Source organism: Oncorhynchus gorbuscha, linkage group LG19, assembly GCF_021184085.1.
Source record: "Oncorhynchus gorbuscha isolate QuinsamMale2020 ecotype Even-year linkage group LG19, OgorEven_v1.0, whole genome shotgun sequence".
Classification (NCBI taxonomy): domain Eukaryota; kingdom Metazoa; phylum Chordata; class Actinopteri; order Salmoniformes; family Salmonidae; genus Oncorhynchus; species Oncorhynchus gorbuscha.
In genome coordinates, this window is record NC_060191.1 from 1303809 (window position 1) to 1322126 (window position 18318).

An 18318-nucleotide genomic window follows, 5' to 3' on the forward strand; every position below is an offset into this window, starting at 1 on the left:
GATTTTTAAAGCGGAAATGACGCAAACTTTGTTTTGACCAATGTCATTTGCTGAAAGAGGTAAACGTCTGCCTACTTCATGCGGATTAATATGCCTCCAATGGGGAACATGTAGCCCGAGAAGAATTTACGTGTGTTCTAGTTTATTAGCGTTCTGTCTTCGTATTGGAAAGGGTAAGAATTTAACTGTAATAGTTTATGGTTTACCTGTAGTTTGTGTGTCACAAATAATATATATATATATTTTGTGCCGTAAATATACCTAATGTGCACGCGAAACGTTACAGTGGAAAGGCATCAATAGCGTAGCCTACACGTTGTGAGTCATTAGTAACATTACGCCGACGCAGAATGTATTTTCCACAAAATGTGAGGGGGGGTTCTTATCTCTTTGGAATGCGACTATTGCATTACGAGATCATCTCTTCTGCAATACATGTATATGACTTGTAAGACTCACGGAACGAACAGCTGTTTTATTTGAGTCATGCACCTCAAATCTGTCATGCATGTAGAGAACTATTTTTGTCCCCCGCCCCTTTCGTAAATTTTCTAGTGGTTGCCAGGGACATTTAGCGAGAAATTCTATCACAATGAGCCAGAGAAGAATAATAGATTAACTCAATTGCGTATATATATTTAAAACAATTGGCCCCCAAAAATTATCATAGAAGCAATGTTTTCATTCAATAGTTTAATATGTATTTTTATATCTTTAGAAATTCAATTTCACAAGATTATTTAAATCCCAATTTTCTATATCTCTGAACCCAAGTCTCTGAGTCACATTGCCAACATTAAATCAATAGGTGTTTTTCCCTTCTTCAATAGTGTAGTTTACGGCAGGTAGCCGGTAGATAGCCTATATTGGTTAGAGCGTTGGACTAGTAACCGAAAGGTTGCAAGATTGAATCCCCGAGCTGACAAGGTAAAAATCTGCTGTCCTGCTCCACTGTTCCTAGGCCGTGTTCTTAACTAACTTGCCTAGTTAAATAAAGGTTACAATATAATAAATGTTTGAAATAAAATACATTTATAGTTTCATACAAACACGTGACACTGATATATACTCAAGCAACAATGGTGTGTTTTCATGTACTGTATGGTGTTCTGACACTGTTCGTAGTTCTCTAGCGATAGATCTACACTTATGAGTTTACACTTACTAGACATTTTAACCGTTCAGTGTGTCTTAGTTGTTTATTAGACATTTGATCCGTTCAGCAATATGGACGGCGATTTATTCATGGAGTGTGAGGAGGAGGAGCTGGAGCCATGGCAACAGATGTATGATGACGTGGAGGAGGAGTTGGAATTCATAGAGGGCGACAACGACAACGGTGAGCATGCCCATTGGCCAACTATTGCCACAGAGACAGACTGACACACCCTTTTGACTGTCATCTTGGTGACGGACTGATCACTGCGTCCCTTATCATGGTCTGAACATGTATGAATGGTCAATGACCCAGTCATATAGTCTGGTAGCATAAGACACGCGTCAAACTCATTCCACGGAGAGCCGAGAATCTGCAGGTTTTCGCTCCTCCCTTGTACTTGATTGATCAAATCAAATTGTATTTGTCACATGCGCCGAATACAACATGTGTAGTAGACCTTACAGTTAAATACTTACTTACAAGCCCTTAACCAACAATGCAGTTTTTTAAAAATAACTGAAAAATAAAAAATAAGAAAAACAAATATTTAAAGAGCAGCAGTGAATAACAATAGCGGGGCGATATACAGGGGGTACCTGTACAGAGTCATTGTGGAGGCTATATACAGGGGGTACCTGTACAGAGTCATTGTGGAGGCTATATACAGGGGGTACCTGTACAGAGTCATTGTGGAGGCTATGTACAGGGGATACCAGTACAGAGTCAATGTGGAGGCTATATACAGGGGGTACCAGTACAGAGTCAATGTGGAGGCTATATACAGGGGGTACCGGTACAGAGTCAATGTGGAGGCTATATACAGGGGGTACCGGTACAGAGTCAATGTGGAGGCTATATACAGGGGGAACCGGTACTGTGTCAATGTGGCTATATACATGGGGTACCAGTACAGAGTCAATGTGTCAATGTGGAGGCTATATTCAGGGGGTACTGGTACAGAGTCTATGTGGAGGCTATATACAGGGGGTACCGGTACTGTGTCAATGTGGAGGCTATATACAGGGGGTACCAGTACAGAGTCAATGTGTCAATGTGGAGGCTATATACAGGGGGTACCGGTACTGTGTCAATGTGGAGGCTATATACAGGGGGTACCAGTACAGAGTCAATGTGTCAATGTGGAGGCTATATTCAGGGGGTACTGGTACAGAGTCAATGTGGAGGCTATATACAGGGGGTACCGGTACAGAGTCAATGTGGAGGCTATATACAGGGGGTACCGGTACAGAGTCAATGTGGAGGCTATATACAGGGGGTACCAGTACAGAGTCAATGTGGAGGCTATATACAGGGGGTATCGGTACAGAGTCAATGTGGAGGCTATATACAGGGGGTATCGGTACAGAGTCAATGTGGAGGCTATATACAGGGGGAACCGGTACTGTGTCAATGTGGCTATATACATGGGGTACCATGTGTCAATGTGGAGGCTATATTCAGGGGGTACTGGTACAGAGTCAATGTGGAGGCTATATGTGTCAATGTGGAGGCTATATACAGGGGGTACCAGTACAGAGTCAATGTGTCAATGTGGAGGCTATATACAGGGGGTACCGGTACTGTGTCAATGTGGAGGCTATATACAGGGGGTACCAGTACAGAGTCAATGTGTCAATGTCAATGTGGAGGCTATATTCAGGGGATACTGGTACAGAGTCAATGTGGAGGCTATATACAGGGGGTACCGGTACAGAGCCAATGTGGAGGCTATATACAGGGGGAGGCTATATACAGGGGGTACAGAGTCAATGTGGAGGCTATATACAGGGGTACCGGTACAGAGTCAATGTGGAGGCTATATACAGGGGGTACCGGTACAGAGTCAATGTGTCAATGTGGAGGCTATATACAGGTGGTCAATGTGGAGGCTATATACAGGGGTACAGTCAGTCAATGTGGAGGCTCAATGTGGAGAGGCTATATACAGGGGTACCGGTACAGTAGAGTCACTGTCAATGTGTGAGCTATATACAGGGGGTACCGGTACAGAGTCAATGTGGAGGCTATATACAGGGGGGTACAGAGTCAATGTGGAGGCTACAGAGTCAATGTGGTGGCTATATACAGGGGGTACCGGTACAGAGTCAATGTGGAGGCTATATACAGGGGGTACCGGTACAGAGTCAATGTGGAGGCTATATGCAGGGGGTACCGGTACAGAGTCAATGTGGAGGCTATATACAGGGGGTACCGGTACAGAGTCAATGTGGAGGCTATATACAGGGGGTACCGGTACAGAGTCAATGTGGAGGCTATATACAGGGGGTACCGGTACAATGTGTCAATGTGCTGGGGCACCGGTGTTGAGGTAATTGACATAATTATGTACATGCAGGTAGGGTTGTTAAGTGGCTATGCATAGATAATAACAGAGTAGTAGCGGGGGTATCTGGGTAGCCATTTGATTAGCTGTTCAGGAGTCTTATGGCTTGGGGGTAGAAGCTGTTTAGAAGCCTCTTGGACCTAGACTTGGCGCTCCGGTACCACTTGCTGTGCTGTAGCAGAGAGAACAGTCTATGACTAGGGTGGGTGGAGTTTTTGACGATTTTTAGGGCCTTCTTCTGACACCGCCTGGTATAGAGATGCTTTCCTGGGCCATACGCACTACCCTCTGAAGTGCCTTGCGGTCGGAGGCCAAGCAGTTGCCATACCAGGCAGTGATGCAATGTTGAGGATCAGCGTGGTGGATGTGTAATCTACCCTTACCACCTGGGGGTGGCCTGTCAGGAAGTCTAGGATCCAGTTGCAGGGGGAGCTGTTTAGTCCCAGGGTCCTTAGCTTAGTGATGAGTTTTGAGGGCACTATGGTGTTGAATGCTGGGCTGTAGTCAATGAACAGCATTCTCACATACGTGTTCCTTTTGTCCAGGTGGGAATGGGCAGTGTGGAGTGCAATAGAGATTGCATCATCTGTGGATCTGTTGGTGCGGTATGCAAATTGGAGTAGGTCTAGGGTTTCTGGGATGATGGTGTTGATGTGAGCCATGACCAACTTTCAAAGCATTTAATGGCTACAGACATGAGTGCTACGGGTCGGTAGTCATTTAGGCAGGTTACCTTAGTCCCTGTGCCCAAGAACACTATGGTGGTCTGCATGAAACATGTTGGTATTACAGACTCAGTCAGGGAGAGTTTGAAAATGTCAGTCAAGACACTTGCCAGTTGGTCAGCTCATGCTCAGAGTACACATCCTGGTAATCGTCTGGCCCAGCGGCCTTGTGAATGTTGACCTGTTTGTAGGTCTTACTCACATTGGCTGCGGAGAGCGTGATCACACAGTCATCCGGAACAGTTGATGCTCTCAAGCATGTTTCAGTGTTATTTGCCTCGAAGCGAGCATAGAAGTTATTTAGCTCGTCTGGTAGGCTCATGTCACTGGGCAGCTCTCGGCTGTGCTTCCCTTTGTTGTCTGTAATGGTTTGCAAGCCAGGCCACATACGACGAGTGTCGGAACAGTCGGTGTAGTTCGATTCGATTGATGAATTAGGGTCAGTAATTAGTAAGGAACTCCCCTCACCTGGTTGTCTAGGTCTTAATTGAAAGGAAACACAAAAAACCAGCAGACACTAGGCCCTCCATGGAGTGAGTTTGACACCCCTGGCATAGGACTATGCTGTGAAGGTGAATAAAATCAAAGTTTATTTGTCCTGTGCACAGGATACAACAAGGGTAAATAGTACAGTGAAATGCTTATTTGCAAGCTTTTCCTCAACAATGGAATATTCAATATCAATGGTCAAGAAGTAAGAAATACAGAATAAGAAACTGAAAAAAACAGCTCAGAATCAATACTAGGTCAGATCAAATAAAAACACAGGAGAATGGATGCTAATTCTCATGTAGTTTAACTGTACCTTGCTGTTCATGCCATTGTGTGTTTCCTGCAGTCTGTGAAGCCTCCTTTTTCTCCTCGACATCCCGAGAGACTCCAATTCCCAGCATACCCTCCCTCACTGCCTCAGCTGCACAACGTGTCCCGGCAACGGTTTCCAACACAATCCTGTCCTCCTCTGTCTTGCAGCGCACCACTAGAGCACGTGAGTTGATGTTTTGGGGGGAAGGATGGTGTCTCAAACGCACACTGCCCAAAGGTTAAAACAGCTGTCGTTACTTTCAGAAACACGGGAAAAGCTCAGGAATTGATTTTCATTATTTGATTGTACAGGAGTATTTATAAATGTGTTATACACCTCAGAGTCGGAAACTAAAGAGAATGCACAAACTGCTCCTTTTTAAAGTGGCAACACTGATTATAATATAGAACCGAGGACTGAAGCTGTTGTAGCAGACATGAGTGGCTCATGGTCTTGTGATGAGGTAGCCCCTGCCTACGACATCAAAATCAGTATTATTCTCAGCAAAGGGGGAACGTCCTCTTGGTCTAACAGTCAAGACATTGGTTTCTCCCTTGGTAGACCTGAGTTCAGATCCCGCCCTGGACACTAACCACTAGGTTGTCCCCCTTCCTCTGTGTCCCTCAGCTCCTGTGTCGTCATCGGTGTTACCTCAATTTCTGGTCCCCACGGGAGTCCCTGGTATGCCCTCTCTGGTACCATCTGGCATGGTCCAGGGACAACAGCTGATCCAGATCCAAACCCCTACAGGTCTGAGCACCATGCTACTGCCCACAGCTGTTAACCCTGGTGCCGGCCCGGCCAATGCCCAGCAGATCTACTTCACCCAGGTACGGACTGCATCAGTGCTCACGGATCTTCTCTGACCTGCTTTGGTTCAGCTCAGCGAGGTGGAATGCATTTAAGATTGTATTTAACTTAATCTCATTACTATATCTACTATATCTCACAGGGTTTCCCGGTCCGAAACGTCAGGCCTGGGCAGAACCCTATGGGGATAGTTCTGAATTTACAGCAAGGCCAGATGATTCGACCCATCACCCTACTCTCTGGTAATTTATATCTTTAATTTCAGCATCTTTATCCAGTGCTGTTTTCACAGAGCTACAATAGAAATACAGGGGTCCCAATGGTATAGTAACACCATTTTGTTAACAGTCCTCTCTCTCCCATGGTAGGACCTGGAGGGCAGTTCTTTGCTCCGTCTATGGGGATGCCTCAGGTTGTGACCCAGCCTGCACAGATTAGGCCCACTGCTGGCCCCAGTGGTGCTTTACGGCAGGCGGTGCCCAGCTCCTTTGCCACTATGCAAATCCCTGCCACCCTCACCATCCGCGGTTCCAGTCACGCCCCCCTCACCACCACGGCTAGCACCATGGGCACCCGGCCCACTCTACTCAACACTTCCTCACAGCCTCAGATTTGTAAATTCTTATTTTATGGGTGGGTCTAAATTCAATGAAGTACAGCTTTTGTCTCTATAGTGACATCTGTTGAACATCCCCTGCTTTCCTTTGTGCTATAGTGAAATGGAACCAAGTCCCAGTCGCTCTCCAATCGCAGCTTCTGCAGATCGTCAAGAGCAACAGCCAGGCCAATGTACCCGTGGCCACGCCCCTGACACAGGGCAACACCAAAGGTACAGTGATTACATCCATATCAGATCTATTGCTCATTATCATATTCCCTCGCTGGTTCTAAGTGTAAAAATGTCGCTGAACAGAACATCGGGCAAATGTTTCCCTGTTCTGTTTGTTTTACAGTTGATCGGGAGGTAAAGATATGCCCCCGATGTGGAGCCCAATTCAAAATGCAAGAAGCACTTCAAGGACATATGTGTGTAAGAAGCTTAATCATATGCACCATAGAACATTCCAGATATTAAACAATGAACATTCACCACTAGTAATGATGAGAATGATGGCAATTTAAACTGTATTGAATTCCCCTTCCCAGTTCTGCTGTCCAGACCTGGTCATTACTGCTGGGCCTTCCAGCAGCAGTGGCACTCAGAACCCCCTGCCAGAACTGGCTCCCAGCTCCAACCCAGACCCTCCGCCTAAGGTGGTTATGCTAGTGGATGATTTCTACTATGGCCACTTCGCGGGCCAACAATCCCTGGTCGACAGCCAGCCCACAAAGCTGAACTATTCCTTCAAATGTGTCATCTGTCCCAAGAGGTCCAATAGCAACATTAGGTGAGGATGGGGTCCCCTGCTCCAGATACACACACACAGTATGTACACATACAGGCTGACCATAAATTGATTTGAAATGACAACATTTAGGGGTAGAAGTATCAATCAAATGTTTGCGTGTGATATATTGCCACAAAAGTATCTGGACCACTTATTCAAGTGTTAGAACTATGCAAATGCATATCTCAATTGATGGAAGGATGTTAACTGTGTGTGCGTGCTCTGCAGGCTGATGGACCACATGAAGCAGCACCCAGAGATGACTAAATGGGTGGACCAGCTGACCTCCTGCCAGCACTGCTTCCGCCAGTTCTCTACCAGCGCCCAGCTCCAGTACCATGTGGAGAATGCCCACGGGCCCACTCAGTCTTCCAGTACACCCTCACATTACCATACTTACATATTCACCTGTTGTTAAATATGCATCCTGTGAGATATATTTTCTTATGATTAAACTAAGTTGCATTTGATGGAGGATTTGTGATTTGTTTTCTCTATTGACCGTGCAGCTTGTTGTAAGATCTGTGAGTGGGCGTTTGAGAGTGAGCCAGTGTTCCTGCATCACATGAAGAACACCCACAAACCAGGAGAGATGCCCTATATTTGTCAGGTTGGTAACCTTTCACCTCCAGTTAAACAGGATAGAATAAATGCTGGCCTTTCCGTTTCCTCTCAGAACCACACCTTCCTGAAGTCCCATCCCTTCTTCTTTTCAAGGTGTGTCGGTACCGGTCTTCTTTCTTTTCTGATGTGTACAACCACTTCTGTACCAATCATGCAAAGACGTGCAACCAGCTGTGTGTCTACTGCCTGAAGGTGTTCAAGAGCCCCAACTCCTACCAGCAGCATTACATACGACACCAGGTAGAGGAACAACCCAGGGCCATTACATTTTATGTCATTTAGCAGACGCTCTTATCCAGAACAATTTACAGTAGTGAGTGCATACATTTTCTCGTACTGGTCCCCCGTGGGAATCAAACCCACAACCCTGGTGTTGCAAGTCCCATGCTCTACCATCTAAGCCACACAGGACCATAAAAAAGTAAGCATCGTTCCCATTTAAAACTGTTGTAAAGAATTTACTTAAAGGAAGGTATTTTCTTAAAGTGCAAAAAATTATTTATGGCCTGGTTTCCCACACTCATATTATACCTAGTCTTAGATTAAACACCAATCTCAACAGAGAATCTTCATTGTAAGTGTGTATTTAGTCCAGGACTAGGATTAATCTGGGTCTGGGAAACCGGTCCCATATGTTTTATAAAGGCAGTGATACTGCAAAGTAGGCGTTGCAAGAAAAAGTGTTTTGTAAACTCTTGTACAAAGACAAAACGAGATCACAATTTCTTCTGCAGTTTATGTATATCCCTGAAACGCTGAACCCAACTCTTGATTTTTCAGGCCAGTAGAGCGAGTCACTGCAACAAGTGCCGTTTGCAGTTCCTCTCTGCCACGGACAGGATGGAGCACAAAACCCACAGCCACAGGACCTTCCGCAAACCCAAGCAGCTGGAGGGGCTCCAAGCTGGGACTAAAGTGAGTTGATGAACAGCTTCATTTCACTGATTAGACCTTCTCTTACTTGTGCCACAAAGTGACATCATCCACAGAAAAATGTCTTGCCACTTTATCTACACTCTTAGTAGAAAAGGTGCTTTCTGCTATTCCCATAGGAGAACCTTTGAAGAACCTTTTTTGGTTCCATGTAGAATCCTTACAGGGGAGGGGGTTCAACATTGGAACCCAAAATAAGGGTTCTACAAGGAACCAAAAGGGTTCTCCTATGGGGATAGCCGAAAAACCCTTTTGGAACCCTTTTTTCTAAGAGCGTAGAGATTCAGGCAATTTACTTGTTGGACAAGGTTAACCAAAAAGAAATGCATGTCCTATATCAAGAAGAGTTATATTAGTATAGGTATAGTATTCATAAGTAGAATGGGGTTAAACACTGTGTTCTGTTCTTGTCTGTGTACTTAGGTGACCATCAGGGCATATTCCCACCACAAGGGACAGTTGCCCAAGAATGTACCTATGGACTATAAGACGACAGGCCCCACTCCTCAGGCGGGCCAGACCTACACAAACATACAACATCAACTCCAAACCACCTCCACAAACAACCAGAACCACCATGAGGAAATCCATCAAGCAGTTGGACCTGCTCACCAAGTTTCAGAAACGGAGGTGAGTAATAGTCATATTGTTGTACATGGAGCGACTACAAATCCCAGGAGCTCTTCTATCATTAATCTCAGACTTAGTTTTTGATTGAGAAGTGTGACAGTAGCGCTAGCTTGCCCTCTGAGAGCATGTATAAACATAATCATCATTTGGTGGGTGTTTGTTATTTTTCACACATGTACACGTGTGTATTAATACGTGTGTGTGAGTTGGAAATATGTTATTTTTTGCATATCCCAACTCACCCTGAAACACCCTTGGAGGGTTGGCTCACGGCCAGGGTGATGTTTAAATGCATATATTGTGGCTGAAGTGTCTGACCTCTGTGTGACCTCTACAGTGTGTCTCTAGTCAAGCAGCGGTGCATGGAGTGCAGCTCAGACGTACCCAGCTTCCCCGACCACTACCCCACCTTCGTCCACTGTGCTGTGTGCCCCTACAGCACCTGCTGTTCGCGCTCCTACGCAGACCACATGATTACGTGAGTCAAGCTTCAATATAGATCATGTTTTATTAGTCAAAGAAACAATGGTTCATTCATTGATCATAGATGACTTGGACAGTTTGATAGTGTTAATTTCTCTTGTTGCAGAAATCATGCACCACGTATGAAACCCAACCGGGTCCCCCTGCACAAGCAGCCTCCTCCTTGGTAATGGACACCTTTTCCGCTGTGTGTTTCGTCTTTTTGGCCTTGCCAGTTACTAGGGACACGTTCCAACCTTCTTTCCCTCTGTTCCACACAGCTATTTGAAGCTGCGGTGTGAGCTCTGTGACTTCAGTTCTCAGACAGGGGACCTTATGGCCAAGCACCTGGCCCAGGACCCAAGTCACGGCTCCAGCACCTGTACACCAAACGGTAGGTGTCTTCAAGCTCCCCACAGAACTCCAAACCGATAGCCTTTGCATGTCAGTTTTACCATGGAAGGAGAAAGATGCTTTATATTTGCAGTTTAGAAAATGTTTTGAAATTGCTAGCACAATGTCTAAAGTGTATACTACTACGTACAATGCATAAGCATTTAGACATCATTTATACACCATTAATCTTATTCATGAAATGTACTATAACGTAGAACCAGGATGGCAACACCCTAACAAAATGTATCTATTCATGGTGACATTTTGTGCAAAATGTGCCAGCAAAAGAGCCCCAAGATTTGACATCTAGTTGTGGTGGGTTGGAGTCGTTATTTGCTTCGTTGTTTAACTTGGCCTGATGCCAAATGTTTTGTTGCACAAGGTGTTGAGCTTATCTCCCCTTGTGAACACTGAAAGACATGGTAGGATTATTGAACAGTGAGACATGGTTCACACCAGATATTGTACAGTGAGACATGGTTCACACCAGATATTGTACAGTGAGAGACAGTACACACCAGATATTGTACAGTGAGACATGGTTCACACCAGATATTGTACAGTGAGAGACAGTACACACCAGATATTGTACAGTGAGAGACATGGTACACACCAGATATTGTACAGTGAGATATGGTTCACACCAGATATTGCACAGTGAGAGACAGTACACACCAGATATTGTACAGTGAGACATGGTTCACACCAGATATTGTACAGTGAGAGACTGTACACACCAGATATTGTACAGTGAGACATGGTTCACACCAGATATTGTACAGTGAGAGACAGTACACACCAGATATTGTACAGTGAGAGACAGTACACACCAGGTATTGTACAGTGAGACATAGTACACATCAGATATTTTACAGTGAGACATGGTTCACACCAGATATTGTACAGTGAGACATGGTTCACACCAGATATTGTACAGTGAGACATGGTTCACACCAGATATTGTACAGTGAGAGATGGTTCACACCAGATATTGTACAGTGAGAGACAGTACACACCAGATATTGTACAGTGAGACATGGTTCACACCAGATATTGTACAGTGAGAGACAGTACACACCAGATATTGTACAGTGAGACATGGTTCACACCAGATATTGTACAGTGAGAGATGGTTCACACCAGATATTGTACAGTGAGAGACAGTACACACCAGATATTGTACAGTGAGAGACATGGTTCACACCAGATATTGTACAGTGAGACATGGTTCACACCAGATATTGTACAGTGAGAGACATGGTTCACACCAGATATTGTACAGTGAGAGATGGTTCACACCAGATATTGTACAGTGAGAGACATGGTTCACACCAGATATTGTGGAGTGCCCATAAAATCCCCTCATATAGGACACCAGAGGTGGCCTTCAATCATAAATATTTGTACATCTATATTCCTTAGAACAAGGCCTTATGTTCTGGTCATGCGGTCGCACTAAAGCTATTGGCCCTACCTAATGTAAAACTATTTTTACAAACTTGTAAACACAAAAAAAATGAAATGGTGAGTGAGTATAGGCCGTGTGTGTGTGTGTGTGTGTGTGTGTGTGTGTGTGTGTGTGTGTGTGTGTGTGTGTGTGTGTGTGTGTGTGTGTGTGTGTGTGTGTGTGTGTGTGTGTGTGTGTGTGTGTGTGTTCTACAAAAAGTAATGTGGCAAAAGATGAACCACACACTTATTCAAAACCACACACAACAGGTGTTTGTTACCACACATTCCCCTTCTCTTCATTAATGAGGTCAAAGAACTCTACATGGCTGCATCCCATGTTGCTCGTTCACACACTATCATCAACTAGATTCAGCCACGGCACCATTTTAGTTTTTCTTGAGGGGATGGTTAGGGGGCCAAAACAAATAATTTGTAGACTGCAAATTGACCTCAAAGCCCAAACAGATATAATATCTAAAACATAATTTCAAACCTTGCTTACATTTGTATAAGATCACATATCTCTCTATTATGCGTGGGAATACGTTGGAACAGGAAATGTAAATCACCTGGCCCTGATTTGCTGGTGTGTTTACAGTCTTATGTCCAACAAAGAGGCCTGCGGGCTGCCACTTGTGGGACCCTGCATTACAGGAACTGACAGATTGTTGTACATCAAGACACACTCCAAAGCATGTTTTGTGCCAAAGTAAATAGGAAAATGTGTGGAGTCTAAAAATGACCCAAGTGCAGAGGAGTAATGTGTTACCAAGGAGACCGTCTGCATACCAATCTGTTTTCCTCTGCCGTTTATGTTGCCTTCAGACTACTGGCCAGTTGAGAAGGTGTTATATTTTACCCTCGTTCCAAACACATGGTGTTGTAAAAGTGGACTTGCGCTGACATAAGAAATGGCCCAGGGTGTTTATAAAAGTAAAGTTGTCAACGTGGCTCTGTGGAGCAGAAGACTAACTGTTGTTCCTGTGATCCCCTTCCCTCCCCCACAGAGTCTCTGGAGTCTGACATTGAGTTCTGCCAAGAGGAGGAGGACAAATCCGGGGGGGGTGTGGAAGTGGGGAGGTCTGAATGGGCGTTAATGGAGAACTGGAGAGAACCTCTGCTGAGAGGCACCAACTCCGCAAACATCCTCGACTTCACAGAGAGCTGCGGTCCTCACCAGTCCTTAAACAAAAACAGCGACGCTGTCGACTACTTCAACCTGCTCTTCCCGTACTCGCTCATGGAGCTCATCGCCAACGAGACCAACGCCAAGGCCAAGACCTGCCAGTTTCTTGGGCAACGTGACCCGGACTGGGTCCCTGTTGCCGCTCACGAGATCAAGGGCTTCATAGGTCTCAGTATCCTCATGGGCCTTCAGAGCCTCCCAGAGCCTGCCAACTACTGGTCCTGGCAGCACTACGACAACTGCCACACCTTCTTCAGGGCCATGTCCATCAAGCGCTTCCAGCAGATCTCCAACAACATCTGGATGGGTAGTCTGCTCACCTCCATGGAGGAGGAGGAGGAGGGGGAGGGCAGTGGCAGCGACAGGCTGCGTCTCTTTAGACCTATGCTGAGCATCCTTGGCGACTCCATGTGGGAAGCCTACCAACCCAACCGGTGCCTTGCCATCGACCGGGCCCTGCTGCCCAGTCTGGAGACGGAGGCTGGCCAAGCCAAAGGGAACCCCAAGGCCCAACCAGGGGTGTGGCTGCTGTGTGACTCCAAGTCGGGCTACTGCCACCGACTGCTCATCCACATGGGGAGGGAGAAGGAGAATGAGCTGGGGTTCAGTGTCGTTCCCCCCTTAGTGGAGGGACTCCAGCAGAAACACCACCAGCTCTTCCTGGGTAGCTCACTGGCCTCTGCCCCTCTCATGCAGAAGCTCTTGGACCAGGGCATTTATGCCTCTAGCTCCTTCCCTCCACCAAGCCCCATCCTCCCCAGGGAGCTGTGGGAGCAGGGTAAGTTGGAGAAGCCTGGGGACTTCCTGCAGAGGCAGTTGGGTCCCCTGCTGGCCACCCGCTGGAAAGACACCAAGGAGATGGGCTGCCTGTCCACCAACGCCAGGCCGGGGCAGCCAGACACAGTGTGGAGGAAGTCTCAAACCAAAGTGGGCGAACTCAGCCCCATCGAGCGGCCCTTAGCCTTCCGACTTCTGCAGGAGAATATGCGAGGAGTTGACATCTGCAAACAGCTGCTTGCCTGCAACCCTCTAGGAGGGCTGCCACTAGACAAGCACTGGCGCAGTCTCTTCTGGTTCCTGGTCAACCTGAGCATAGTCAACGCCTTCATAGTGCTGCGGGAGAGCCGCAAAGAGAACCCACCGTCATGGGTGCAGGGCGGACTCTTTACCCAGGCAAACTTTCGAAAGCGCTTAGGGCATCAGCTAGCCAAGTGTGCAGAGAGACAAGCACGCATCCACTCTGAGAATAAAGAGGGACTAGCGAGCGTGCGAGAAGTTGCCCTGCAAGGCAATCCAAATAAACTAAGGCACAGATTGGTTAAACTCACCGCCAAGACCAAGAGATGCAAGAACTGCAATCTGAAGAACCTGCGCCATGAGAGCGTGTTTGGATGCATCGTTTGCAAAGCCAACCTGTGCAAGCAGCCCAGCTGCTTCTGGGAGTATCATGGCTTCTCACCCCACCACTCAGGTCAATCATTTATTTGATGTTTTGTAGATGCAAACACAATAATGTCATCTCTTGTGATACCAAAACACATACAGTATATAATAAATTCAAGACTAGCTTCATCTCTATGAGTATACAAGCATCAAAGACATTGTCTGTGACTGCTTGACAGGGGAACTGTGAAGGATGATATTAATAATACATTATAACAGGGAAAACAAAGTCTACATAGTTCAACCTGAAACAGAAATGTTTGTAACACTTACATTTGGCTGCGTGCTCTTTCTTTTCAAATCTAAATCTCTTTATCCTCTCTCTCTTTCTTTTTTTAACAGGCTCCCCTAATGTTGGATTCATCATGGAGGACATGAGGTACTTTACGAGACACACTCCAGCCGTTTCACACAATTTACTCCCCCCAAAATATTGTGATTAATTGAGATGTTTTATCTGTCATGCCTCAAATACCACTCATCTTTCTTTCCTGCAGAAACACCATGGGAGCAGACCGCTTTGACGACAGCAGCGAGTGGGGTCCCTTAGGGCCGGAGAGTGACCTGGACGAGGCAATGGCCCCAGTGGAGGACATGGGCTCAGACACAGACAATGAAGAAATGGAGGTTGAAGGTCTTGGCAAGGACGTTGATGAAATTGTTAATGAAGGGGAGTCTAAACAGCAGCCTGCCATATCTGACCCTCCCGTCACCCCTCCGACAGTACGCCCGGTGGTAAAAGAACGAGAGGACACCCTCTCTGTGCGTCTGCTGAGGATAGTGCTGTTCGCTCTGTGCTGCGGGGAACGTCAAGCCGCCAAGCAGCTATCCACCCAGTCTAATCTCATCCGGGCCTGTCTGAAGAACAAGGAGAAGCAGCTGGAACGTGATGGCCGGGGACCCGGCAAGGGAGAGGCGGTGGAGCGCATGGTGGAGTGGGTCATGGCCCAGCGAGAGCAGCAGCTGCCGCTCAACGAGAAGAACCTTTTTCAGAGGGCTTCTGAGATCCACAGCCAGGACGGTCACAGCAGCGCCTTCCGCATCTCTTATGACTGGGCTGTGAGCTTCATGCTGCAGCATAGCCTTGGCTGGCAGGCTGTTGGGCGGACTGCCACGGTCAGCTGCCGCTTGCCACGCTCCATGGAGGACAACGCTAACTCCTTCACCAAGTTCACCCGCAAGCACATCCAGGCCCACAATCTGCCCCACACAGGCATAGCTGCCATGGACGAGTTGTCTGTCTTTGTAGACATTGAGGCGCTTTCGGATCCAGCCAAAGTGGATAAAGAAGAGGCTCTCCAGCTGGTGGGAACCAGGGAACCTCTGGTCACCATCTATCTTTCAGCGCTGGCCGATGGCACCATGCTACGCACCCTGGTCCTAATCAAGGGGCAGCTCCCCAAGATGCAGGGCACAGGCCTCCCCAACTCTGTCCTGCTGGAGGCCAAGGTGGAGGGATTCACCAGGGACGAGGAGTTGGCACTGTGGGAGTCTCAGGTGTGGCGCCAACATATGCTGGACCAGAACAGGAGTGCCAAAGGCATGCTGATCCTGGACGGCCACCGTGGACACGTGTCTAAGGACTTCTTGACCACCCTTGGTGCCACTGGCACCCTTCCAGCCGTGGTCCCCGCTGGCTGCACCTGCCGCCTCCAGCCCTTGGAGATGTGCCTGCGGCCCGTGCTGCAGAGTTTCTTGCTGGCCCGCTGGGCCCGGCTGGCAGCCGAGGGTGGGGCAGCAGGGGCCACACACAAAGACCTAGTGCAGCTGCTAGTGGCCTGGCTAGTGGAGGCTTTGTCCTACCTAGAGGAACAGCCTGATCTGCTGCGACAGTCCTTCCACCTTACTGACTTGGTCCCTGGGCAGCGGGACCAGGAAATGACCAAGACTCTGGCAGAGACCCAGTCAGAGCTGATGAGTACTCTCAGAGAGGCCCTGCTAGGTCCTGAGGTTCTGGAGCCAGAGTCACCAGCAGAGCTTGAGCAGGAAGACAGCAGGGGTACAGAGGACATGGAGGCTGGAGAAGAGAGGGTAGATGAGAAGCAAGAGACTGGAGAAGAGAGGGTAGATGAGGAGCAAGAGGCTGGAGAAGAGAGGGTAGATGAGGAGCAAGAGGCTGGAGAAGAGAGGGTAGATGAGGAGCAAGAGGTTAAAGAAGGGAAGGTAGATGAAGAGCAGGAAAGTGAAGAAGGGACATTAGATGAGAATTACAAGGTAGCTATAGAAATGGACACAAGAAAGGATAACATATTGGAAAAGGGAGAAGAAGAGATGGAGCCGCTGCCAGAGAGCCAGGAGGGCCCCATGAGGATGTCTCCCCCTCTTAGTCCTTCCCTTTCACAAACTCTGAGTTGAATACTTCGGTCCTACTCAAGAACATCTGCCGTGTTGCCTTAGGCCACACAACCTGTAGTTCTTCCCTGCAAATGGCCACAGAAGATTACAGTGCATACTGTTAAAGTACAATTGGTCAACCTTTTTTTTATGTCATCAGTGTGGGGAAACTGAGTGGGGATCCCTTGTTTGACTTGACAGGTTCTATGTTTTGCTTTAATGAACACTATGACGCACAACAGACTGGATCGAAACTCCATCAACCGTAAGGCATGTTCTTGTGGTGTTAGAAATCAAATCTAAACAGTTCATCAACTGAACACAAGACATTTTAAGGTGCTATACTGTACATTAATGCATTCTTAATTCAGTTTGAGAATATTTACTATGCATTGTTTAGTCTTTTCTAAAAGTTCAATGCCTTTTTGACAGATTGGTGTTGGTTTACAAATTTCGCCCCCAACTTTTTCTTCCTTATCTCTTATTGCACTCGAATGACTTTACATATTCTTTCCTTACCTTGAAAGTAGCCTAATCTATGGGCTAGAGAGACTCAGCCATATTGCTAGAAGGCTAGTAATGACGGCCTACAGCTATATAGAGTATTCTATTTATCTTAAGGACTTATAAACAAATGTGATTTGGGTGAACTACCATGTTCTCTTGCCTGTGTCTGTCAGATTGTAGTACTGAGGAAGGGTTGACAAGCTTGAGAAATGTTGGGAATGTTGAATTCCTTATGGAGTTACATAATATCTAATGCATTTCGCAGATGTCCAATATGTTATTTAACAAGTATCTGAACTGTACCTCATTTGTCACAGTCATGGACACACAGAGATGAAATTAAATTCATCCTTTCTTTTCTGACTTGTCTTTGGTCTGCTCAATACTTCCAAAGGGACATGGGGGATATTGAAATCGTGACAAATCCTGAAGATTCTGAATCTCTTGTAAGAAAAACATTTCCTGCATTTGATTAGGCGTGAGAGGCACAATCTGGGATATTTCCTGCAGCTCAGTGGTCATTTTGATTAATGACATAGCCTACCCTTACAATTCTTGATCAAATAGAACTTTAAAAAATGTTTTATGGGTTTGTACAAATATCATAAGGCCTAAATTCAAAATATAAGTTTTTAAAACTACTGTTTCTGTTTTTGATGTCATTTCCGTCTGTAATGTATATCTTCAAAATATGATTTTAAAAAGCAGTCAATATTTTATAGATTTGAAATAGGTTTTTTTTGTCTACGGATTGAAACACAATATTGGTAAAACTCCAGATTGTGGCTTTAATCTCACATGTCCTCATGTCGAGTTACGCAAGAGATGACCCCTTGACTCAGTCTAAGTAGGAAGGTAGCACGAGTTTTACCGTATATCTAATCAGTATGGACCATAGGAAATAAACTAAAACAACACTTTAAACTGCATGTTTATTTTATAGTGCAGAACATGTTACCTTGCTTTGCGCCAGAAACGTGTCAGCTAAATGTTATGTTGCCATCAAAGCAAGTCTTATCAAACTATAACAGAGGACAGGACAATCGCGCGGGGTATCTCTTCTTTCATAAATTAATGGATGAGTTCGTTTGGCATCGCCCTGTGCCCCTGTTGGGTGGGGTTT

The 18318-nt window shown here is 46.3% G+C and overlaps 1 protein-coding gene across 1 annotated transcript; it reads left to right on the plus strand.

Annotated features, from left to right (window-relative positions):
* Positions 1-49: 49 nt before the first annotated feature.
* Positions 50-17558, plus strand: pogzb (pogo transposable element derived with ZNF domain b). Its single transcript, XM_046315554.1, has 21 exons — positions 50-173; positions 1224-1339; positions 5067-5216; positions 5661-5863; positions 5986-6085; positions 6212-6457; positions 6559-6672; positions 6797-6873; positions 6990-7231; positions 7460-7605; positions 7741-7841; positions 7949-8095; positions 8636-8770; positions 9212-9418; positions 9511-9545; positions 9756-9896; positions 10008-10067; positions 10162-10274; positions 12733-14382; positions 14697-14733; positions 14852-17558. The coding sequence occupies exons 2-21, from the start codon at positions 1228-1230 to the stop codon at positions 16707-16709; spliced, it is 5874 nt and encodes a 1957-aa protein (XP_046171510.1). The 5' UTR covers positions 50-173; positions 1224-1227; the 3' UTR covers positions 16710-17558.
* The last annotated feature ends 760 nt before the right edge of the window (positions 17559-18318 follow it).